Source organism: Chelonia mydas, chromosome 23 (genome assembly GCF_015237465.2).
Source record: "Chelonia mydas isolate rCheMyd1 chromosome 23, rCheMyd1.pri.v2, whole genome shotgun sequence".
Lineage (NCBI taxonomy): Eukaryota > Metazoa > Chordata > Testudines > Cheloniidae > Chelonia > Chelonia mydas.
Window position 1 is genome coordinate 2,563,645 of NC_051263.2, and position 25,631 is coordinate 2,589,275.

Consider the following 25,631-nt stretch of genomic DNA (forward strand, 5'->3'; position numbering starts at 1 on the left):
TAAGTATCGAGGGCTAGGTTCTTATGTCACTTACACCAGTATCATCCATGGAAGTCAGTGGATTTACTCTGGATCAACAGCACTGGGAGAGCATTAACGAAGTCCTGTGGCAGCGGGGGTTCTGAGGGCAGCGTAAATCCGGAGCAATTCCAGTGACATCCGGCTCAATCTGGTGTCAGATCAGAATCAGACCCCTTCGCGTGGAGAGCCAGCCAGGCCATGTAAACCTATGTTATATAGCCGGATCTCACACAGATGATCTAAGGGTGAATTGCTCCTATACCAGGGCTGTCTCTCTGTTTCCCCTTGAATCCCATTGTCTGTATCATAAGAACATAAGAATGGCCATACTGGGTCAGACCAAAGGTCCATCAAGCCCAGTATCCTGTCCTCTGACAGTGGCCAATGGCAGGTGCCCCAGAGGGAATGAACATACAGGTTATCATCAAGTGACCCATGCCCTGTCACCCAATCCCAGCTTCTGGCAAACAGGCTAGGGACACTATTCCTGCCAATCCTGGCTAATAGCCATTGATGGACCTATATTCCATGAATCTATCTAGCTCCCTTTTGAACCCTGTTATAGTACTGGCCTTCACAACACCCTCTGGCAAGGAGTTCCACAGGTTGACAATGCGTTGCGTGTGTGAGGCTGGTGTGAGGCTGTCTTGTGGACTTCCTCCGATGCTGGATCAAACCAGAACCTTCAGGGAGGAACTTGTCTCAGCGTGAGACCTGGGTTCTATCTGATCTCCAGATGAGGTGGTGAGGCAATCTCTGTCATTCGGCCTAATTTAACGAGCTAGTTAGGGAGGGACTTTGAATGGCCTCCTCTTATAGATTTGTCAGAAGCTTCTGTTTCCAGGCACAGGCAGTTGTCAGCATGTTTGCTTTGAATCAGAGGGCCAGATCCTTGGCCTGGGCCATGCAGCGTGCAGAGCAGGGTGTGAGGACCAGGCAGGGAAGTCCTCTCCTCTGTCTTTCTGCTCTCCCCAGTTCTACCACCAGCTGGCGCTCTGAGGCAGCTCTAGATTACGCTGGCTGCCCTCTGGTGCCCACAGCTCTCGCTCTCAGGCCTGACAGCTGAGAGCTCCCCTTCTGGGGGGCTCTCAGCGGCCGATATACAGCATCTGGTCTGATGTATCTTGCACTAACATACAGCACTGTCTTTATCTGGAGCTACTGGGCCAGGCCCCCAGCTGGTATAAATCAATGCAGCTCCATTGCATACCCCCTAGCCGAAACAGTTTTGAGAACATCAATCCAGCTCGGAAATAATCCCATCTGCAGTGATCCACTGCTGTCTGGCCTGTGATCTGATGTGTCTCTCCCAGCCCCCCACTCCCGCACAACAAGAAAAAACTCTCCTAGATGCCTTGTTAACCCCTTTGGCAGATTTTCCCAGCACGGCATCCGTTACCACCCAGGGACATGCCTAATGAAACTAGTTGTGCCGAGGAGCTAATAACGTGGTGGCTCTGTCCTTGCTCCCAATTACCTTGCTGGGGGACAGGCCAGCCTTTTAGCCTACCTTTAAAGCCATTGAACTCTTCAGAAGGTTTGTCCCACTCAGCTCTTGTTTCGCATACAGTCCGGTGTCACTGATGGTCACCTGACGGGGAGAATTTGTAGGGTGCTGGTCAGGCTCTGTAACTGATGAAGAAAGGCCTGATCCAGCTCTCTTTGGGCACTGGGAGACAGATTAGACTCCTGAATAAAGGTCGTGGGTTTATCAACATTTGGGGCCTTGCTTCTCTTGAAGCATAAAGGGGCCTTCAAGTGAGCAGGAACAATCTGAGAATCACCCCCCCATGCAGGGCACCTTTACTGGCCAGCACAGAGCTGATGTTTGGGGTCTGCACACGCCCTGCTCCCAGCCCCCAGTGTAGGGAACAGATCGGAGGCATGGATGGAGGGTACATTTGGCACCTGTCTGGGTTCTCCCAGGATTGGCCCTTTTTTTGAGGTAGCTGTCCCAGATGAAAGGGTTTGGATGTCCTGGTTTTTTGTTTCTCAGGAGTGGCAACTCCTGTTCCCCAAGGCCAATAGGGGGCAGATTGGAGTGTGGTCAGAGCACACTGTGCTGTGGCTATTCCCTGCCCCCCAGGGCTCACAGGGGGTGGATCAGTGCTGTGGCTGGAGCGCACTGTGCTGTGACTACCCCTGCTCCATAGGAGACAAAGCAGCCCTGAGGATGGGGCCCAGTGGAAGCATTTCGGCATTCCTCTGTCGTGGACTGACCCAGGACTAATGGCAGAGCTGTGCAAGGGGGTGCCTAGGCCTGGAAGAGCAGGGCTGGCTTCAGGTGAAAACTGAAGGACACTGGCAGAGCTCTGGGACTGTTTGCCTCAATGAAAACTGGATGGGAACAGGAATTTCAAGTTCACAGGAAGCTCCACAATTTCAACCTTTTTGCCATTCCTGAACAAAACCAAAAAAATTCAAAATTTCATTTTGATCTTAATGTTTCATTCCCATCAAATCAAAACGGTTCATTCCAATTCTGACATTTTATAATCTTTTTATTTAAATGAGGGTTTTTTAAACCGAAAGAATGAATTCCATTTTGATACGCCACAAAAACCCAAAACTATGGAAATATTCAGGTTCTGAAAATGTCGCAACAGGACGTTGAGATATTATTAAAACGCTTCATTTTGGGGTGTCTCAAAATGAAAGGTTGTGGAAATTGACGTGTGTTTTGATTTGGAGGGAAACGGCATTTTTCATCAAATAACCGTTTTGCTGAAAAGTTTGCAGCCAGAGTAAGTGTGTGTGCAGCCCAGGGCTTGATTGCACGCTCTATAAATCCTTATGTGGGGAAGAAATTTCTAATGGCAGATGACTCTTTAATCTAGCAGAAGATGCCCAAGCAAGGGCCAGCATCTGGATACTAAAGTTTGCCAAAATCAGACTAGAAATAAGATGTGAATTTTCAACAGGGTAATCAACTGTTAGAACAACTTCCCCAGGATGTTGTGGATTCTCCATCACTGATGTTTTTAAATCAAGAATATCTTTCTAAATGCCTGTCTATATCTCAAACAGAAGTTATGGCCTTGCCTTGTTGCATTAATTACTGGGGGCGGGAGGTGTCTCTGGCTTGTGTTACACAGGAGGTCAGACCAGATGATCACAGTGGTACTTTCTGGCCTTTAAAATCTAGGCCTAGGACTGGCACAGTAGGACCTGCTACAGGTCAGGATGGAGGTGGTTTGAAGGGCTGCTTGCAATACACTTGAACGTTGCCAGTGATACCGCCCCGAGTAGGTGAATCCATCCCAAAATTGAAAGACAGCTGGTAGGTAAATGCATGGAAACAGCTGCAAAACCAGAACCCTGGCACTATGGATCCTTCTAAAGTAGCCGGCCCCGTGTACTCACCGTATACAGTATGGAGCCCCGGCCGATCAGAGAGTGCCGGTGGAGGTGTGAAACCACAAACTTTGGATGCGCTAAGACAATGGTGAGCCACACAAAATCAAGGGAGTTCTCTTCCAGCATTTCCCGCCCTGCAGGACGAGAGAAAAGCCTTGAATCATGCTAGCCATAAAGACAGGTTTCAGAGTAACAGCCGTGTTAGTCTGTATTTGCAAAAAGAAAAGGAGTACTTGTGGCACCTTAGAGACTAACCAATTTATTTGAGCATGAGCTTTCGTGAGCTACAGCTCACTTCATCGGATGCATAGCCATAAACAGATCCATTGGCAATCGGCTGCATTTGCACAGGGGCCTTTGACCTATAATGCAGTCACTGACACAGTTAAGAGAAGCTCCTCTGGGTAGATACGCATCAGCAATCTTCAAAGGCAAGGGCAGTGGGTGGCTTAAGGATGCAGGCTTGCAACTACTACAGGAACCCTTTTGCTGGAAGGTCACAGGTTCAAATCTCACCCAGGTGGGTAGTGACAGAATCTTGTCACTAGCTATTCACTACCCTAAGTTGGAGGTTTACTGTCCCTATCACAGCAATGACCACTTTGATTGGCACTAACTGGCCTCAACAGGGCGAGGATCAAACAGGCCAAAGATTTAATGCTCCTCTCCCGCTCAAGGTGGATCTCTCCAGGTCAAAGCAGATCTCCTTGTAGAGGTCAATACGCTGCTGCCGAAACCGGACACGTGGGCTGAGAAAAGGCAACAGTCCCAACATCCTGCTCTCTTCACTAGACCTCACTTCCCTCCTACAGTTGGGAATAAAACAGGGGACTCGTGACTCCCAGTCCCCCCTGCTCTAACCTATTAGATCCACTCCCCTCCCAGGGTTGGGAACAGAACCCAGGAGTCCTGATACCCAGTCCCTTCTGCTCTAATCACTAGACACCACTCCCCTGCTAAGACTAGAACCTAGGAGTTCTGACCCCATGGCTTTCCCAGAGCTGGGAACAGAACTCAGGAGACCAGTTTCCCAGCTCCCCTGCTCTAACCACTAGACACCACTCCACTCCCAGAGCCTCTTAAGGGAGAAAGTTTTGCCTAGTGGCTAGAGGGCAGGACTGAGACTCAGGAGACCTGAGCTCTATGAGGTAACCTTGAACGAGTCCATTCCCCTCTCTGTGCCTTGGTTTCCCCATCTGAAATATGGGGATAATGTTACCGCCCTCCTTTGTGAAGCACTTTGAGGTGTACAGATGAAAAGTGCTAGGTATTATTATTATTATTGACGGCCAGTCCCCCTGCTCTAACTCAGGAGAAGCCGGCTCCTCTGATCTCCTGCAAATTCATCTAGCCGTTAAAATCCCGTTATTTTCACATCGTTTCCCAAGACCCCCTGCTCTTACTGCTTTCTCTCATCAACCTGACGCTCAGGAACACCGAGAAAGAATAGACGTTATTCTTGTCCAGGTAAATCTTGCTGGGCAGCTCGTTATTGGGCTGCAGGTCGTAGATCTTCAAGTAGCTCTCCATGTTGATGTAGACACCTCCGGAGGAGTTGCCGTTGCTTGCTACGTAAAAGAAATACTCCTGAAAAAAGAGAGGCGGATTTAATCTCTACCAAGCCTAATCTATTAATATGCATTAAGCACACACTATCAGTATAACATTATATGTATATTTCGAGCAGTGACATGGCCTAATTTGGCCTATGTCTTTCTATAACCCTGTTCATGGACGCTCCCGGAACACCTTGCGTTAGCTGAATTAAGCTTCAGCGTAGGCAGATAGGAAAACGGCCGGGAACAGGACACATGGGTGTTGGTTACTTGATATGTGTGTTAACTGCTTATGCTAAACCAGAGGTGGGCAAACTACTGCCTGTGGGACTGTCCTGCCCAGCCACTGAGCTCCTGGCCTGGGAGGCTCGCCCCCCGGCCCCTCCTCCGCTGTTTCCCCTCCCCTGCAGCCATGCCACCACGCAGGCAGTGGGGCTGCGAGCTCCTGCCGCTCTGAGCGGCATGGTAAGGGGGCAGCGGCGCGCATGGGGCAGTGACGGGGTTGGATAGGGGGTCCCGGGGGGCAGTCAGGGGACAGGGAGCAGGGGGCGGTTGGATGGGGCAGAGGTTCTGGGGCTGTCAGGGGTCAGGGAACAGGGGGGGTTGGATAGGGCATGGGAGTCCCGGGGGACCTGTCAGGGGGCGGGGGTGTGGATAGGGGTCAGGGCAGTCAGGGGACAGGGAGCAGGGGGGGTGGGATCCTGGGGGGTGGTTCGGGGTGGGGGGGTCCCAGGAGGGGGCAATCAGGGGACAAGGAGCAGGGGGGGTTGGATGGGTCGAGGGTTCTGAGGGGGACAGTCAGTAGGTGGGAAATGGGAGGGGGCAAATAGGGGGCGGAGGCCAGGCTGTTTGGGGGGCACAACCTTCCCTACCCAGGCCTTCATACAGTTTCACATCCCGATGTGGCCCTGGGGCCAAAAAGTTTGCCCACCCCGTGCTAAACAATCCATTCCGCTGTGTGTTTAGCTGTGACGCAGAGTCTGTTTCCCAGCCCTGCAGAAGAGCTCTGGATGAGCTCAAAAGTGTGTCTCTCTCACCAACAGGAGTCCGTCCAATAAACAATATCACCTCCCCCACCTTGTGTCTCTCTTCCCATAGTAACAGGCAGGGAGTTATTTGCACACAGCCAGCCACGGCATGTCCCAACGGAAAAGGACACGACATATGATTGTGTTACCCTGGTACAAGGTGAGGAAGTGCCATCACGCCCCTTGGTACCTGAAATGCATGTGTTCAGAACAAAGAGAGAAGCTGCGAGCCCCGGTGTGCCCTGTCCCACAGCAGAAGCCCGGAGTCCCGAATGGGGGGGCACATGGGATATGGGGAAAGCGGTGGACGTGATATATCTTGACTTTAGCAAAGCTTTTGATACGGTCTCCCGCAGTATTCTTGCCAGCAAGTTAAAGAAGTATGGATTGGATGAATGGACTATAAGGTGGATAGAAAGCTGGCTAGATTGACGAGCTCAACAGGTAGTGATCAACAGCTTGATGTCTAGTTGGCAGCCGGTATTAAGTGGAGTGCCCCACGGGTCGGTCCTGCGGCCGGTTTTTTTCAACATCTTTGTCAATTATCTGGATGATGGGATGGATTGCACCCTCAGCAAGTTCGCAGATGATACTAAGCTGGCGGGAGAGGTAGATACGCTGGAGGGTAGGGATAGGGTCCAGAGTGACCTAGACAAATTGGAGGATTGGGCCAAAAGAAATCTGATGAGGTTCAACAGGGACAAGTGCAGAGTCCTGCACTTAGGAAGGAAGAATGCCATGCACTGCTAGAGGCTGGGGACCGACTGGCTAAGCAGCAGTTCTTAGCCCAGATGGTGAGGGACGCAATCACTTGCTCTGGGTGTCCCTAAATCTCCAGCTGCCAGAAGCTGGGGATGGATGACAGGGGATGGATCACTCGATTATTGCCCTATTCTCTTCATTCCCTTTGAAGCATCTGGCACTGGCCACTGTCAGAAGACAGGATACTGGGTTAGATGGACCATTGGTCTGACCCAGTATGGCCGTTCTTCTGAAGGCTGGCCAGGTATGCCAGTGATCAAGACACTCCACACCTCCCTCCCCTGGGCCCAGACCTGGTGGAGGGGGAGGGCCCAGGTCCCCCTACCTTCCCCACCCTGTCCATCCAGGGAACAGACTGTCAGTTGGCCCGCTGGCCATCAGACAAGCCCAGCTCCAGGACGTTGGGGGTGGAAAGACTGTTGAGCCACGGCCTGCCCATTAGCCCTGCTGGCCTCCAAGTGAAACCTGCCACAGGCTCAGCAGTGTGCGGGGGCTTCCTCGCAGCCTTTCTGCTGGGCCCAACCTTCAGCTTGCCCCGAGTCGCACAGCTGAAGCTATTGGCTCCTCCTCCCACCTCCAGAGCTCCTCAGGTCCAACAAGACCCAGAGCCGGCTCGGTGCAACTGCAAACCCTGCAGCCACAGGGAGCTCTGAGTTCAAGGGCCGCAGCAGAGCCGTGAGACAGGGACCGCATGGGAAATTCCTTCCTGTCACCAGATATATAATGCTGATTTATTCCCTAGGGAAGATTATAATCTTACAGACTTATTCCAACCCATGGCTACTACAGGCCCAAGTCTGCCACCTTCTGACTTTCAGGGCTCACTACCACAGGTAAGAAAAGTTCTTATTCATTACAACTGTTTTTGAAACATGGCCAATCTACCTTCTCTGTCCCACCTCTGGGGAGGAATTTATGAAGATGGGATGGAGGTACCCAAACTAAAATCTATCCAGGCTCTCAGAGTTTACAAATCTGTTTAGAAAAGAATATAACACAATTTAGAAGAGGAACCAAGCCCCTTAATTTGATCTGTTGGTTTTTTTTTGTCAAAAAGGAAAGTTCAGAATCTTTTCTTACTGCGTATTTCTTTCTGTTCTTCCACCAGCGCCAAGTTGGGTCGTGGACCGGGTCAGCATAAGGCTAAAAGAAAATCAAGGGCTTGCTAAATTACACGTCATCTGAAAACGCAATATTTTCTCATCTGAAAATTACGTGTCCCTGTTGTGGATTATCCGCATCTTTCTTGGATAGTCCCTGTTACTTGTGGGAAAGTCCACATCCCTGAGCAAGGCAGTTATACAACCTCACTCCCGGTGTAAACAGCACTAGCGCTGCCCCAATCTCAGAACTCCCAACCTTCCTACCTAGCACTGTAGAGACAAGGAACTTTCCTCCCAGCCCATCACCATAACGCAGCTGAGGCCTGACAAGCACTCACCCTGCTATAGTCTGCATGCAGCCAGAGCAGCTGGAAGATCAGTCCCTGGTATACAGCCAGAGACACGTTGTTGTGGAAGCCTGTGCTGTCCATGACATCCGGCGGTTCGGAGAAGTAGTGCTCCGTCCGGGTGAAGCGCTGAGGGGCTGGGAGGTCCACGAGGCGCATGATCGAGAAGGAGCAGGGATGGATGAACCTGATGTACTGAGCATTGCTGAGGGAGAAACGGGGAGACAGGAACAGAGTGTAGGCTGGCACCAAAATGCAGTGGTTCTTCACAAGGCTGGCGGTGCTCTGGCATGTTGTAGTGGACTGGGCGGTGGGGTGGAGCCTGTGTGCTGGACGGAATCAGAATCTTTCAGCTGTGGGTCCTGCATCCTATACTGCTAATAGCGAAGGGGAGTTGCGGGATCAAGGCTAAACGCAGAAGAGGCTGTGCTGGAGGCTTGAGGCTGACTTGGAGATTTTGAGGTGGCGCTGCACCCGTGATCTGGCCTGACGTGTACAGCTTCAGGGCCCAATCCTGTCCAGATCTGAGCATTCTGAGCTCCTCGGGACCACTCCCAGGTGCTGAGCACAAGGCAGGATCAGGCCCCTAGGATCTCAATCCAAGGGACACAGTGCTGCCTAGCAGGTAGAGCACTGGATCTGGACTTGGGAGCACAGGTGCCGACTTTCTCATGTGCCGACCCCTGGCTCGACCCCTGGCTTTGCCCCAGGCCTTGCCCCCACAGCACCCCTTCCTCCAAGGCCCTGCCCCCACCCCCCCTCTTCCCGCTCCAGTCCCGCCCTGCCTCTTCCCGTCCATCCCGTTCTGCCCCCTTCCCCCAGCGCACCACGCCCTCGCTCCTCCCCCACCCTCCCCAAGCCTCCTGCACGCCACGAAACAGCTGATGGCAGCAGACGGTAGGTGCGGGGAGGGAGAGGGAGGCACTGATCGGCGGGGCCTGCCAGCGCGCGGCAAACACCATTTTTCCCATGAGCGTTCCAGCCCCGGAGCACCCACGGAGTTGGCGACTATGCTTGGCAGATTTGGTTTCTATTCCCGGATCTGCCGCTGCTTTGTTCGGTGACTGCGCGCTAGTCCCATCCCTGCTCTGTGCCTCAGTTCCCTCCTCTGTAAAACAGGGTAAGGATAGTGCTCTCCTTTGTAAAGCACTTTGAGATCTAAGAATTATTACTTAGACCTAGTTGACAGCTCAGCCTTGGTACAGGCAGCCGCCACTCCACTGTGGGCATTGGAGCTACCCCAGGGCTGGTGCCGGCTCAATCTGCACCATAAGCCTTTCCCACCATTGCCCGTCCTCTGCCACTACTCACTGGAAATACATCGAACGGTACTGATTGACGATGAGGAGCTGGTACGACAGTATATAATGGAGAGGGAAGTTCCTCTTGATCAGCTTTCCCTCCCCTTGTCCATCCATTATGTAAACCAGCTGAAAGGAGAGGCAAGAGCAGAAAATACCGGGTACAGGTGGAGTTCAACCCCTGCTATTCAGGAGAAGAGGAAAGAAGCCGTTGCCACCTGGCAGCTGAAACTAACACCCATGTGTTGCCTCTTGTTTTCTGTCTTTTTGTCCTGGTCCTTGCCTGTGACTGGGAGTCTTGGGGCTACGCAATACAAATAAATAAATAAACAGTAGCACCCATGGAAAAGCTGAAGAGAAACTGAATCATGTAGCTCAGGAGTAGGCAACCTACGGCATGTGTGCCAAAGGCGGCAAGCGAGCTGATTTCCAGTGGCACTTACACTGCCTGGGTCCTGGCCACCGGTCTGGGGGGCTCTGCATTTTAATTTAATTTTAAATGAAGCTTCTTAAACATTTTAAAAACCTTATTTACTTTACATACAACAATAGTTTAGTTATATATTATAGACTTATAGAAAGAGACCTCCTAAAAACGTTAAAATGTATGACTGGCACACGAAACCTTAAATTAGAGTGAATGAAGACTCGGCCCACCGCTTCTGAAAGGTTGCCGACCCCGACGTAGCCCAAAGAGGAGGAGTTTCAAATGCAGGGGTAAGGGCTTTGCTTGGTAGCTCTGGTTTGCTGTGTGTGTGCATGAGAGAGGCCCAGGACAAGAGCTGACGCAGTGAGAGAAAGCCAGGCGGACCGGAACAAGCTGGTAAGGGGGCCCTGAGAGAAAGCTGCGCGGGGACTGGGTGCGGGCTGGAAAGAAGCCTGGGTCTCCTGCTGGTTGTTTCCTACGGTGTTCAAGGAAACAAGGCCTTTGTGCGTTCCGTGCAAATGAACCAACTTGCTGCAAAGACAAAGCTCGACTAGCGCCAATTTCTCCTGCTAATTGGAACAAGCCAGGACACCTGGAATTTTTGCCTGGCTGCTCGGGTCAGACCTGGTTGAGGGTCATTTTCTTCATCTAGAGTGGGAGCAAAGGATGCTCAGCACAGCCCGGGCAGCATGTGGTACCTTGTTAAATACCAACAGATCTAGCTGCACCATGTCAGCTTGAGCCTGACAATTTACGGTTGAACTGCGGGTGGGAAGGAGAGTGGGTCTGGTTCTTCTGTGCTGGAGGGTTTTGTGGCTACATGGGGCAGGTGCAGTTATGAGGCCCCCTGGATCCAAGTGGGAATCAGGGCTCAGAACCATGTGGAAATGGGACGGCATTTGGCTTCCGGATGGGCCACAGCCATAACCTGTGTGGCCATGCCCCTTAAGGGTGGGATGGCTTGGCAGTTCTCCCTTGTGTGAGCATTGCAGGTGCCTCCTGCTTCTGATCTCATTTACACTGGTGCAACTCAGGAGTAGCCCCATTCATGTAAATGGAATTACTCCACTTTGGGATCAGGGTAAGGCCCTGAAGGTGGAAGGCCTGTCTCTATGCCCAGAGCAGGTGCCCCACACTCACCACCGTGTTTCAGATGTAACCTGGAGGAAGCTTGATCTCTAGGGTGTCTGCTAATGAGGGGGCCAATTCTGTGGCAGCTTGGCCCTGGAAACTGGGCTGAGATGGCTCATTAATCCATTGGCCAATCAGCAGCTGTCAACGGCTTCCCAGCACTATAGACCAGGGCTAGATTCAAACGTCTACAGACCATTAACCACCCCCTGCGCCGCCCACGCTGTGACTCCTGCTGCCCGGGCTCACCTGCTGCAGTCCCTCCTTGTTAAAGAAGAGGCTCACAAATGACTCGTTCAAGCTAAAGTCCTTTGACTCTCTCATTAGCTGTAGGCTGAGGTACGTGTCCCAGGCTTCGGAGGGGTGAAGCCGACTGACGACCGAGCTGCCTTCCACAGAAAACCAGATCTGGAGAGCCAAATGGAGCCAAATGTGAAGAGCAGGCAAAGGGAGCAGAAATCTCTGAAGGTGTCCCTGGAGGGGACTTTCCAAAGGAGCTGCTACTTCCCTGCTGCTGAGATGTAGTCACCTCTGCAGCAATGGAGCGTGGCAGCTGTTTATACAGAGCTCGCCCACCCAGCACAGAGTTCCTCTCGAGTGGGGAGAGAGTGCAGTCTAATGGTGAGCACAGCCCCCTCGCAGGACTCCTGGGTTCTATGTGCCCTCTGGTGTGCAAGGTCTTTGCTCTCTCTGTGCTTCACTTTAACCACTCGTACAGGGATAAGAATATTTAGCAGCTCCTCGAAAAGGTTAGGAGGCAGCATTAGTGACCGAATAGTGTCCTGAGATCCTCAGATGAAAGATACTAACAAAAAGGCAGCCATCCATGACACTGCCTACCACTATCTCATCAGGAGACCGCAAAGCAAGTCAGTACCATTATCCCCATTTTACAGATGGGGAAACTGAGGGTACATCTACACAGCAAAGAAAAACCCATGGCTGTCCTGTGCCAGCTCACTTGGGCACACGGGGCTGTTTCATTGCAGTGTAGACAACTGGGCTGAGGCTCTGGGACCCTCCCACTTCACAGGGTTCTACAGTGCTGGCTCGAGCCTGAGCCCAGACAGCTACACAGCAGTGAACCAGCCTGAGCCCCGAGAGCCTGAATCAGCTGGCCCGGGCCAGCTGCAGGGGTCTAGTTGTCATATATACCCTGTGACACAAAGAGGTGACATGATTCACTCCAGGTCACTCAGCGGCCGAGCCAGGAATAGACCCCAGCTTGCCCAAGTCCCAGGGCAGGGTTCTATCCCCTAGGCCAGTGGTCTCCAAAGTGGGGTGCGCCAGAGGATCCCAGGGGGTGCGCAGCAGGAGGAGCGCCGCCAGACGGCAAGCCGCTGTTTTTTTTCTTCGGCGGCAGCTCTGCACGCCTGCAGCAGGTCCTCCCCTCCAGCGGCACGCCTGCGGAAGGTCTTCCCGTCTTCTTTCTTCAGTGGCACGCCTACGGCAGGTCTTCCACTCTTCTTGCTTCAGCGGCACGCCTGCGGTAAGTCTTCCCCTCTCCTTTCTTAGGCGGCACCGTGGGGGTGCGCGATCCAAAAACTTTGGAGACCACTGCCCTAGGCCACGCTGCATCCAGTCAAACAAAGCACCTGCCTGATCCACCCAAGAGGCACGCCACCATACCTCCTCCGAGTCTGTCACAAACACGACTTCCCCTACATACGACAGAATGAAGTAGCTGATGGGGGACTCTTGTGGGAAGCCGGAGAGAAGAATGTAATTAACCAGGTCGTAGCTGCAAGGAAAGCACAGGGGAAGCGGGAAACATTACACTCCATTGCTTTCGTTCCCCTTTCATTCTCTCCCAGAGGTGAAAAGCCTGGTAGTAAAACCATTACATTTGGCCCTGTCTCTGGGTCTGGGTCTCCTGGCAGACAGTGGCCCTTCCGGTCTGTCCCCTGATCTGTTACATTTGTACGGGCTCTAATGTGATTGTTTTGCAATGGTCGTGTAATTCCCCACACAGCTCTGCCAATGCGCCACAGGGTGAAACCCACCCCCTGAGCAGGCAAAAGCCTCGGGTAAGACATGAATTCCATTTCAGCCGTATTGGAAGTGCAGTGCATACTTTGTGCTGACACTCTGCATGGTAGGTGAATTTCATCCTTGGGGTGCTGTGCAAATCCGGAGGGATCTTGTGGACCGATGCAATTGAGATCAGAATTGGGTCCAGAGCTTTGGGTCAAGATTCTTTGAAATAGTGATTTTGAGTGCCCCAGTTTTGGGGCTGATTTTCAAAGCAAACACAGGGCAGAGGGGGTTTCACTTTCTGAAAATCAGACCTCTTTACGGTGCCTCCGGCCGGGCCCCTACAATCACTCCTCTCTTGAAAATCTTCACCTTGGTTTTTAAAACATCTCATCTGAAGGACCCAAGCATGGCACTTGACTGACCCACTTCACACTGCTGTGTCGAGCTGTGATTCTGAGGCCCCACCTAACACCCTCGTCCTGCAGCTGGGTTCCATGTGCACCTACTTCCTAATGCATGTGAATGGCGCAGGTTGTAATAACTGGGTCTAGAAATGTACCCAAGTTGTGGGTTCGACTCTAAAATGTAAATGGGAAAAGGAATGGAAGGTAGGCAGACTGAATTAGCCCAGGGGAATGGCGGACTGGTATAACTGAAGGAGTGTGTTAAAATCATGCCTGGTAAACTAGCAAAGCATGGAACCAACTCATCAGTTGCCTCCTTGAAAACCAGAGATCGATACAGACTTTGTTCTCACCTTTGTAATACAACATTGCCCCAGATGTAGAAGATTGTGCTGAATGGGTTATAGGACAGCCCTCTTGGGATCAGCAGGGAATCCGTGTATTCTTCCAGCCCCAGCAACATCACAAACTCTTTCCCAGTGTCTGCAAAGGACGGGTGGGAGAAACCTGGTCAGAGTGGGTCTTCTGTAGGAGCCATGAGGTCGGAGTTCAGAGAAGAGCAGCAAGAGAAAAAGATCAGGCTGCAAGGAGATTTTCCAGGTATTGTTACACTTAAAGTTGCTAATGGCTGGCATGGGGTAAGGCTTTGATCTAAAGACAATCCTGGCCCTCATTAAAGCCAACAGGAGGGCCAAGCAGTCTTTCAGACTCAATGGACACAGTAGTTGAGTCTCTTTAAGTAACAGAGAGCTACAAATGGGGAGGGACTGCCCAAGCCACAGGGCAGGTCAGAGGCAGGGATTGCCTGGCTGCCAAGGCAGGGGCTAGAAGATTAGTTTGCAGTCTGTGTGTTGGAGGAGAAAACCAAGCAAAGCACTTGTGGGCATGAACATTAGGAGGAAGCAGAGAGACACTGATTCTTGGGCACAGAGCCCGCTGGAGGAGCAGATGTGTGGATTTTGGAGCAAGGAAAGCTGCCTGCGGCTGTCTGTTTCACCTGTGCTCAGGGAAACTAGATTTTGTGGACACTCTAAAAAAAAAGAACAGGAAGACTTGTGGCACCTTAGAGACTAACAAATTTATTTACATAGAGAACATGAAACAATGGGTGTTACCCTCCACACTGTAACACCCATTTTTTCATGTTCCCTGTGTATATAAATCTTCCCACTGTATTTTCCACTGCATGCATCCAATGAAGTGAGCTGTAGCTCACGAAAGTTTATGCTCAAATAAATGGGTTAGTCTCTAAGGTGCCCCAAGTCCTCCTGTTCTTTTTGCGAATACAGACTAACCCGGCTGCTACTCTGAAACCTAAAAAAAAAGGTTGCACCAAGAACAGACCTGATTCCTAGCACTGATTTCTCCTCATAATGAGCTCTGCAAGGCTAATGCTCAGGTCAAAGAGGCACCATTATTTCTGTTACAGAAGCACCTAAGAACTGCCATGAGATCAGGGCCACATTGCACTAGGGGCTACACAGTCATGTAACAAAGAAGACAAGCTTGCCCAGAGAGCTCACAATCTAGGATCTGTGACACAAAAGCTGGTAGCTATGCTGGCTCTGATTCACCGCTGTGTTGCTCTTGGTTTGACGAGTGGAACTTTGTCAACATGGTGTAAAGTAGGAGTATCGCAGTGGTGAACTAGGCTTGTAGAGGTGGGATAATCAGAGGGGGAGATGAGGGGCTTGTATATACATGGTAGCTATTTTGCAATAGCTAATTCTGGTCAATTTCCCCATGGACACTCATTCCAGAATAAGAGTTCCTTTTTTTGCTTGTCTACACAGGGACAATCAGGAAAGTTAATCCAAATTAACTTCCAATGTGAATTAGTTAAAATGCATTAAGCCCCTGTGTGGATGCTCTTAATCTGAATTAAAGTGAGGCCACGTCTACATTATGGGGACAATAGTAGTGTATTTTTTCACATCTCCGAGCGCCATAGTTGTTGACAAAAATTTGCAGTGTAGACCAGGCCTGACTCTAATTTCACTTTGGAAGTGAGTTCAGTGAATCCAAATGAAGGCCACTTTTATTCTGAATCAGAGCATCTGCACGGGGATTTAATGCGCTTTAACCAAGGGCTTGTCAGTACAAACAGGCAACTTGTGGTGTAAATCTATCCCACACTAGCCTGCCGTGCACTAACTCTCCATGTGGACCCTGCTGTCTCGCTCCAAAAATTCCCTCGTGCACTTCTCCCCTTCAAAGCCATAGACAGACTGAGAGAGAGGCTGGGCAGAGCCCTGCAGGGAACAATCATGCTCTGGGTTTGCAGGGGGTGTGGACTGGGAGGGCCGGCTGCACTTTCCAATCTATGGCGTCTATCAGGATATCTCTGCCTCTCCGATCAAAGCCTGTTAGAACGTTTCAAGGTGAGTTCTTACCTTTGGGTATGAAGCGAGGTAAGTGGTACAACATCCTGAAAGCTGCATTGACTATGAACAAACAAACATGGGAATGACGAGTTACAGCAGTGTCTGTTTATTATGTGAACTCATCTTGTTAAATCTTTGTACGTACACGGCCTCCTGTTACCATAGAATCACAATCTTTCATGCGTTTAGCCCCACAGCACCCTGGGAGGTAGGGCAGTGCTATTATCTCCACTGTGCAGATGGGGAAATCAAGTCACAGAGCAGCTAAGTGACTCGCCCAAGATCACAGGGGGAATGTGTGCCTTCACATGTACACTGCTATTTTTAGCCACGCTAGCACGGGTTAAGCTAGCGCAGCTATGTCTGCCCACGCTGCAATCACACCCTGGGTTGCAGTGAAGACACACTCTTCGTCCTGACCTAGAAAGATGACTTCTAGTGGGCAGTTCAGTCCCTGTCACCATTTTGTCCTTGGCCTCTCTGCTGAGGCTGGGGCCGTTTGCCGTGATAGGAACAGTTATTCACCAGGGGCTGGACTGGCTGATAGCCATTCAGTAGACAGTAATCATTTTCATTTGCTACTGACCTTGGCTGGAGCTGAACCAATAATCTAGGTGGGAAAAGGCAGCCCCAGAGCCGTTCAGTTCTCCTCCATGGTCCAATTATTAGATCATCACCATTATTAGATCATCACCATCACACCCGAGATAAACCAACACCTTCTGCGAGGGCTAACTCCCTCCTGAGGCCCTTCCCTGCAGAGCACTGGGGCTGGCAGGATCTGACAACACATTCTGCCCACACCGCCCCGACACAGCCCGCTTAGGGACCCGATTCCCTACACATGAACCTTAGCGTCGCTCCACGGACTTCAGTGGAATGACACTGATTCACAGCAGCTGGCTTTACGCTTGTATCGGTACAGAACGACAGCCTGACCTTGATCGTAGGCCACGATGTAGTAACTGGACTCGTTCTTTTTCTTCTCTTCCACCAGCAGCACAATCTTCTCCTCTTCCGTGATGTAGACAGCCCAGAGGATCGCGCAAGAAACTGAAAGTGGAGAGAGAGAAAGAGAGAGCCAGCAAAATCTTTCCAAACTGCTCTTTCTAAATATTTCTGTGGCTATGATTTTGAATAAGCAACAGTCTCCTTGTATAACATGTCACTGCTTCATCGTACCAGTGTTCCAGATGAGGAGTCAGTGTTCCAGAATTGCACCAGTCTTCCACTGCACCAGTGTCACAGAACTGGAGCCAGAGTTCCAGGTGAGGTCATCTGGAATACTGGCTCCAATTCTGGTCCCCCACGCTCAAGAAAGATGGATTCAAATGGGAACCGGTGTAGAAGAAGGGCTCCGAGGATGATCAGGGGACTGGAGAGCTGATCTCTTGAAAGGAGAGAAAGCTTGTTTTGCCTGGCAAATGGCAGGCTGAGGCTACGTCTACACTTAAAATGGGAGGGGTTCTCCCAGCACTGTAGTCAATTCACCTCCCGCAGAGGCAGCAGCTAGGAAGAATTCTTTCGTTGAGCTAGCACTGTCTACACTGGGGGAGAGGTCAGCTGGACTAGGTCTCTCAGGGGTGTGGGTTTTTCACATGGAGCCATGCCGATATAAGTTTTCAGTGTAGACTAACCCTGAGAGGGGATTGGATTGCTTTCCGTAGTGATGGCATCGGAAATGGAGGAGGAGAACATGTCCAGGAGGCTGGAGATGAGAAGAAGGTGTCTAACCCTCTGAGGAGGGAACAGCCTCCAGATAAGAGCAGTGAGGGGCAAAGAACCTAACTGGTTGGAGGATGGAGCTTGGCTGGTGTCTGACTGGGGTGATATGGCAGGGTGTGCTCCTCTGATTCAGGGAGGCTGCAACAGCTGCGGAGCTGGCTCGCATTTTGTGGTTTAAATAATTTTTTACTCCTGCAGCTGGGAGCTGGAGCCTTTGTTCATGGATTTGTTTGGGGATTCACGGCTGAGCCTCTTCTCTGTAACAGACCCTCCCTCCCCCAATTAACCCCAACACAATGGGAGTCTGTTGAACTTCAGCCCCAGGACCTTAACAACCAGGCTCTCTACCCCAAGGTCGAACAGCCAGTCAATGGCAGGGCTGAGAATTGACACAGGAGTCCTGACTGCCTTCCAGCCCCACTGCTCCAATCACTAGGCCCCACTCCCTTTCCAGAGTTAGGAACAGAACCCAGGCGTCCTGACTTCCAGACCCCCTGCTCCAATCACTAGGCCCCACTCCCTTTCCAGAGGTGGAAATAGAACCCAGGTGTCCTGAATCCCACCCCCTCTGCTCCAACCACTAGACCCAAATGTTATAATTTTGTGAGGCTCTTCCACAGCACCACATAAACGTGGAGCCAGAACCTCAGCCGGTGTAAATCAGAACAAAGCTAAATATGCCTATTTCAATGGCACTGCAGCCAATATATATCAGCTGGGGATCTGGCCCCACTGAGTCCAGTGGAGCAACTCCCATTAATACCAGCTGGGGACCCTGAGGAACACAAGGACCCAAAAGGCACGTACTCTTCAAATATTCGCACACTGTCTTCCTCCCCTTGGCGTGTGATTCGGGAAACTGAACGACTCCATCTGGAGGGGAGAAAAGAGCTGCAGGATTTCAGCCAGTCGGGCCAGTGGCCCCCAACACATACGTGCAAAAGTGGCGTAGCCAGCATGGGATATTTGGGTGGGCCCTGACTTTGGGTGGGTGAGCAGTTATAGGGGGCTGGGAGGGCAGGAGGAATGGGGGGCCTGCCTCCCCTCACCACCTGCAGGTGGCTTTGCGCGGGGCGATGGATAGACCCTTTGGCCAGGGGCTCCCCACGGCCCGGGGTGTGCACGCAGCTCTGAGAGGAGACACTACTCTCCAGCGTGCATGGTAAGGTGACCAGAGGTCCCGATTTTATAGGGACAGTCCTGATATTTGGGGCTTTGTCTTGTATAGACACCTATTACCCTTCACCCCCATCTCGTTTTTTCACACTTGCTATGTGGTCACCCTAACGCACGGCTCCCGGCTCCCTTAGGTGGCTGGCCTACCTTTTTTGATGATCTCCTCTACCGCCACCGGCTGCCCGCTCGCTCGCTCGCCCTCCTCCCAGTGGCGCATTAGCCACTGGGCCAACCCGGGGGCCCGGAAAAATGGGTGCTCCCGCACCCCACCCACTCAGTGTTCCTGTCAGGGAGCGTGGTGGGAGCGCAGGGGCTTGCTCCACTCCGCCCACCTGCCTGGCATTCTAGCCAGGGTGCAGGGTCTTGCCCCACCCACCCAGCCCCGGCAGGAGTGCCAGGCGGGTGGAGCAGGGCCCCGTGCCCTGACCCCGCTCCCCGGTTGGAGCACTGGGCAGGTAGGAGGAGTGGGGCAAGTGCTTGGGCCAGAGCAGAGCCGGGGCTGGGGGGTGGCCCTGGATGCTAAGTGGGTGGGCTATCGCCCACCTATGGCTACACCCTTGGCATGCAGTTGGCTTGTACCTGTCAATTACTCAGCACCTTAGCTGCCTCCTAGCTAAGGCACCAGGAGGAAGGATGGCCTTCTGGTTCAGGCTGGGACTCAGGAGATCTGACCCTGGGCTAGTCGCTGCATCTACCAGGGCCTCAGTTCCCCACCTATAACGTGGGGGATAATAGTCCCTTCCATGTCTGCCTTGTCTCTCAATGTGTGTCCGAGCAGCACCTGGCACAACGGGCCCCTGATCTCAGTTGGGGTCTGTGCAGTGCCCAGCATGAGGGGGGCCCAAATCTCAGATGTGGTCTGCGCAGTGCCTGGCACAATGAGGGGCCTCATACACACAATAATAATAACAGATATGGCCCTTCAGGCAATGCAAGTTGCAAAACTTTAACAGCTGCCACTTATTTGTCTGCAGGGTGGGCTCTTCTCCCCAGGCTATCAGTCCGGCTCCCTTCACCAGCACTAAATGTGGCAACAGCTGCTGCCCGTGCAAAGGGGCTGGAGCAATAAACATTCTAAGGGGGAGGCTGCCAATCCGTGGGACACTGGATCAGGTCCTCAGCTGGTGTGAAGCAACAAAGCTCCCGGGGCGAATTATCTGGCCCGCACGTCATACCGCGAATGGTGCCAAGGAAGAATTCTCCTTCGTGCATGCCCCCTCCTATAGCAATCACATACTCTGAGCCGTTGTGGGGGAAATGCACAGGGTTTAAATGTGACACGCAGATGTCGTTCAGCACACGGGTCCAGAGGCCTAGAGAGAAGAGAGAGACTCTGTCTTAGGTCATGTGGCCCCATCACCATGGCAGCTGAGCATCTCCCAGTCTTTGATGCACGGATCCTCAAGGTACCCCTGTGCAAGCATTCCTGTGTTGCAGACGGGGAACTAAGGTCCGGAGAAGCTAAGTGAAGCCCCAGGTAACAGACGAACTCGGCGACAAAGCAAGGAATTAAACTGGTGTTTCCCACCTCCCAGGCTGGTTCCCTAACCACTAGATCACCTTCCCCTCTGGGTAGGGAAGCTGATGGGTCTTGGCCATCTCTGGCTTCTCTTACCGGATCCCGGCACACGAGGAGAAAGGACCGAATAGTTCCCAGTGAAGTAATAGACCAGCTGGTTCTGACGGATGAAGAGCACACTTTCCATAGCGATGGCATCGTAAATGGAGGAGGAGAACATGTACAGGGGGCAGTTCAGGGACCCAATCCAGCAGCTGTCGATCGCCACCTGAAGCACAGAGAGGACAAATGAGGGGCAGCGGGCCCCATCCTGATCTCAGCTAGGGGCCAATCCTGCTCCCATTTCAATTAGTGGTAAAGCTCCCAGGGCCTACTCCTCCGACTTCCTCCGTCTTCCCCAGCCTTGTCACTGACACCAGTGCCAAGCGGGCATTCCCAGGTCTGAAAGGCAGCGTTTCACACTCACTTTGCACTGCTGTAAATAAATTCACAGCTTGGCACACTCTCCCTGGGGACCCTGCCTGGGTCTGGCCCACGGTTCTTGGGCCTACCAGACTTCTCCAGCTGCCCCACCAGCTGTGTCTTGTTTACGTGCCGCTCTCTCTGCCCAGCTCTGTAATCTTCTTTTGAGGGAGGTGATCATGCACCATTTTTCTGACTGTTCCTTTCGGCTACCTTGGTTTTTACTGCTGTAAATCACTTGTTGCAAAACACTCCTGTTGCATTCAGTCCAGCTTAGTTCAGATTCCTATTCAGGGACTTTCACACCTGCAGCCAGCAACACAGGGAAGCCAAGGAAGGAGACACGGTGCAGGGAGACCCAAGTCACCAGGGATTTCATTAGTGCAGGACTGGGCCCAGTGGAGGCCAGATCCGAATCTGGGATCTGGCCCAGCTTCTCCACTAAACAACCTGAGGCCAAATTCTCTGCTGGGGTAAACTGCTGTGGTCAGTAGAGCTCTGCTGATTGACAACAGCTAAAGATCTGGTCCCTGACGTTTCACTGACAATGCAATGATCGTGTTTCCATGGAAGGAATCACTGTAGAAAGAAGGCCAGATTTCGACCTCATGGCAACTGCACGCCAGTGTAACGTTACTGACTGCAGGGGCATATCTCCTCATTTGCACCGAAGGGAATGAGATTGGAACCAGAGCTGGGGGCGAATATTGATTTAAATGTGTAATAGGCTTCCGGATGAAAGGGGCAAAATACATATATGTTACATTACTGTTGCTAAATCAAAAATAAGAGACCAGAAACTAGGTTGCTGTTTGACTAGTTGCTGCTGTTTCACAACACACCTCTCATCACAACACCACATTCCTCGCTGGATCTGGGAATAGAACCCAGGAGTCCTGACTCCCTGTCCCCTGCACTCACCACTAGACTAAACTCCCTCCCGGGGCAGCGATGGAACCCAGGAGTCCCGACTCCCAGGCTCCTTCTTCTATCTTCCCTTCCCTCTCTTGTAAACTGAGCCGGTCGAATGTGAAATCAGAGCATACACATAAACACATGACAGCATGGCAGCATTATCATCATAGGAGCCACTTTTCAGACAAGGACTCCGATTCTGATCTCTGCGCCTGCCACCAGTGTAAATCTGCACTGACATCCCTCTACTTCAATGGGAACGGGATTGAGCCCTAGCTGGCAGAGGCGTGCCATTGGGCTGCCTTCTGAAGGGATCCAACCCCCCCTTCCCAGCTCTCTTTACCTCCACTGCAGTGAAATCCGCAAACTCCGAGTCTGAAACCAGAATGATTTGGTAACCGTGGAATCCCCCGAGGATCAGCACGGGGGCTTGATTGAAGGTGGACCAAATGGGACGGGTCGGACTGTACAGTGACATTACCTCCACCAGTGTTGTAACCTAGAACAGCAGTTCCAAACTTTCTACCACGGTCACCCACCAACTGCATTTGGGCTAGTTTTGCAACCCACACAGGGTCCAAATTTGTGAGGGGAGGCCCCCAAAATTATACGCTAGCATCCTTCTTCTCCTTCGTTGCCACCTCCACCTTCTCCTCGCCCCAATGAAGGGGCACCAATCGCCCTCCGCAGCACCCTCTGCCCTGACACCACAATTTCAGCCACTCCTCCAACATGCCCGGGCACTTGCGCGGGGCCAAGACCCCCGTACCCCAGGTGGCAACACCCACAGGGGGGAACTGAGCCCAGCCCCATGGGACAGGAACCACTGCTGTGGGGTGAATACAGGGTGGGCTTGCTGGGATGAAGTGGGAATTTTCTGTAATATTTTTATGAAGCTGACGTGTGCCTCAGCTTCCCTCGTATTTCACATGGCGGTGCAGGCAGGGGGAAAAGGACTGTTTGCTCTCAGAGCAGGCTCAGAGACGTAGGTAGGGATGCTGCCTGGCTGTCCGAGCCTGAATGGGTCATTAACAGAAGGATAGGCTTGGCTGACCCCATATCAACGGAAAATCTTCTCAGGCAAACCCAATCACAGGACGTTGATGCTAGCAACCCCCAGCACGGAGGGAGACGGATTTTCCCACGTCTCAGCAGGGCAGCTAGGCAACATCCCCCAGCTGGAGAACAAAGAACTGGAGAGGCGGGAGGTGAGGGGAAAGGAGTGGCTGCTGGAATGAGTCAGGGCTTTCCCTGGGGAATTGAGGGAGAGAGAACAGCACTTTAACATGGAGTCAGTTCTCTGGCTGCCCTAAGGACTTCCTGGGCTGTTCTGACTTAGCCGTTTGAGTGTCACTGCAAATCCTGGGTGAAGTGCATTCATCTCTGCAGAGTGAGCCAATCTCTACCAGGAGGTTTTCTCAGCTAGACTTGCTGGGCAGAGCGCACTGGATGAAGTAGGGGGACTGTTGCCCCAGACGTTCAGTCAAGGAGGCGGTGAGGCCGCGTGGCTTACCCTGTGGAGTGGGACCCCGTGGGGTTCTGGCACACCAAAGGAGTTCCTCCTAGAGACCGTTCCAAAGCTGGGGGCCTAGCACTGATCCGGTGGATCCCTGACACTTGCTCTCCAACCTCCCGCATGTACCCTGGGGTCCCCTTTCACACCGGATCCTCAACCCATCTAGAATCTTCCCGCGACCCACTGGTGGGTCAGGACCCACCGTTCAGGAAACACTGACCCAGAAGGTGCCAACGGCAGCAGGGGAGAAAAGGCCAGGGTGTGTGTCTTTTCGTTTCTCACCTTGGCACTCAGGTCATGTCTACACCACTGCTTAAGTTGGCAAAACTCAGGGGTGTGAAAAAAACATCCCCTGAGGGTCTCCAGCTGACATATCTATCACCGCTCGTGGGGATGGTTTTATGATGCCCACCGGCCAGCTCCCTCCCGTCAGGAGGAGCGGCTACATGAGCGGTCTTACGGCAGCTCAGCTGCATCGGAACAGCTGCGCCACTGCAAGCTCCCCAGTGTAGATGTGGCATAAGGGTGCGTCTACACCACAGTCGGGGTGTGCGACTGTAGCTCGCGCAGCACACCCCAGCTAGCTTTAATCTAGCTAGCACGGGGACCAATAGCAGGGCAGCTGTGGCAGGATGAGCATGAGCATGGGCTAGCCGCCTGAGTAAACACCCAGACTTCCAACCAGGCTTGGCAGAGAAGCAATGGTGCCTAGTAGTTAGAGGCCTAAACTGGCACTTAGCAGACCTGGAGTCTATTTCTGGCTCTGCTCCTGGCCTGCCGGGTGACTTTGGACAAGTCACGTTCCCTCTTCTGTGCCTTAGTTTCCCAACTCTAAAATGGGGATAAAGCGCTTTGAGATCTACAGATAAAAAGCACCATAAAAGAGCTTGGTGTTGTTATTCTAGCTCATGTTAAAACTACTCTGTTTTTTCTAGGGTTTTATCTCGTATTCACTAACATGAGTTAAGAACACAGCTTTTTTTCTAGCAAGGACAAACCCTTTACCACAATTTACCTTGTCTCCTAGGGAAGACTGTAAACCAGTCTCAGTTTTCTTCATGTAGCCGTTAATATTCATCAAAAATCTGCAAACAGCAAAGAAAAACTGATTATAAAAAATCTTTGCTCGGATTCGTTTAAAAAATTGTCGTATGGGCCAGGGGCGTTTCCCACAATGCCTCTGTGCTTGACTGGAGTCATATCTTGAGGTGCAGGGCTAGCCCACATCGAGGAAGATCCCAACTGCTTCCCATGGACCAACTATTTTAATATCACCTGCTGTTTGGAGCATACCACAGGCCAAACATTTGCTCCTCAAAAGCACCACAGCAAGGCTAAAAGCTGACCATCCCCTGGCCAGCTGTCATATCAGGGGTCCAGTCCAGGGAGGTTCTGAGTGCCTCCTAAGAGGAATTGAGAACCACCAACCATCTTTAAAGTCAAGTGTGGTATAAATGCCCAGAAAAGATAAGTATAAATGTCCAGGGAGCATGGACGGATGGATAGATAGACAGACAGAAAGCCATAGATAGATAGATAGGTAGATAGATAGATAGATAGATAATGTCTGGGGTTAGATGGATCTAGCTATATAAGGGAATAGACAGATAATAAAATTCTTTCTCTCTCTCTCCTGATGTACTATATATCCACTCATCCTGGGGGTTTATACAGTACTTCATTTTTATCTATCTGTCTATCTATTTATCTATCGATCTATCTATCCTAGGACCAACAAGGCTCACACACCACTGCAAATATCTATTTAACTGTCATACAGATGCCCAGAGGGGTGGATGGACGGATGGATCTCCTCAGGTCTGTATTCCATCTGTACAGAGCTACACATCCTGATGACATGCCGTAAATGATTACATCAGAGTCATCCCAGAGGGTCCAAGGACAGAAGCCCAATTTTCCCTCTCTGCAGGTCCCCTTTAGGGAGGAGGGCAACTGCCATCTCCCTCCATTTCAGGCAGCTCTCTGACTCCTTGCAGTTACTGAGGCAGCCCTGGGGGTCCTGGGCCGTCCCTGCCACAAGCAGAACAAAGGGCACCCAGGCAGTGCCAGCCCTCCTCACCTCTTGCTGTCCACCTCAAGGCCCAGGCCGTTGCTCTCCACCAGGACCTCCATCACCACGCTCCTCTTCATCATTGGCATGGGCGTGTACCAGCACATCCGGCAAACCTCTTCACTGGCACAAGGCCCTGTCGGTGCCCAAGAGACAAAGAGATACCCAACGAGGCTTGGACACTCTCATATGAGCGGGGGGGGGCGGGGGGGGGGGGCTGATTCTCAGTCAGTCCACTCCTGCACTCGGGACAGGGACGGGGCAAAGGTGGCTTTAAACCCTTTGGACTACCCATATTCTGGGGCTGTGCAGGGCCTGGCCCAGCCTCTGGTGTAAGTCAGAGCAGCCTTGGGGCTGCTGTGACTTATGCTCTGCTTCTCATGGAAGCAGAGAACAGCCATAGCGCAGTGCACTCTGGCCATTCCCTGGATCTGAGAGGGCGGGAGGGC

The 25,631-nt window shown here is 52.0% G+C and overlaps 1 protein-coding gene across 15 annotated transcripts in view; it reads right to left on the reverse strand.

Annotated features, from left to right (window-relative positions):
* The window catches only part of CATSPERG (cation channel sperm associated auxiliary subunit gamma), a 43,797-nt gene that overhangs the window by 12,825 nt on the left and 5,341 nt on the right, over window positions 1–25,631 (reverse strand). For 13 of the 15 annotated variants that reach the window (XR_006287188.1, XR_005223155.2, XR_006287190.1 and 10 more), the window contains 17 exons: window positions 25,192–25,318; window positions 24,127–24,196; window positions 21,939–22,094; window positions 20,315–20,486; window positions 19,875–20,012; window positions 18,331–18,396; window positions 16,738–16,851; window positions 15,808–15,858; window positions 13,768–13,897; window positions 12,663–12,774; window positions 11,283–11,441; window positions 9,486–9,604; window positions 8,166–8,379; window positions 7,805–7,867; window positions 4,782–4,965; window positions 3,385–3,512; window positions 1,532–1,612 (listed from right to left, as the gene is read on the reverse strand). Coding sequence is in view for 9 of the 15 variants with exons in the window: in XM_043534524.1 (XP_043390459.1) it covers window positions 1,532–1,612; window positions 3,385–3,512; window positions 4,782–4,965; window positions 7,805–7,867; window positions 8,166–8,379; window positions 9,486–9,604; window positions 11,283–11,441; window positions 12,663–12,774; window positions 13,768–13,897; window positions 15,808–15,858; window positions 16,738–16,851; window positions 18,331–18,396; window positions 19,875–20,012; window positions 20,315–20,486; window positions 21,939–22,094; window positions 24,127–24,196; window positions 25,192–25,318 (2,084 nt within the window). In the remaining 6 variants the exon portion in view is untranslated. The remainder of the gene's footprint in view (window positions 1–1,531; window positions 1,613–3,384; window positions 3,513–4,781; window positions 4,966–7,804; window positions 7,868–8,165; window positions 8,380–9,485; window positions 9,605–11,282; window positions 11,442–12,662; window positions 12,775–13,767; window positions 13,898–15,807; window positions 15,859–16,737; window positions 16,852–18,330; window positions 18,397–19,874; window positions 20,013–20,314; window positions 20,487–21,938; window positions 22,095–24,126; window positions 24,197–25,191; window positions 25,319–25,631) is intronic. The other 2 variants (XM_043534522.1, XM_043534520.1) reach the window with 2 other exon arrangements.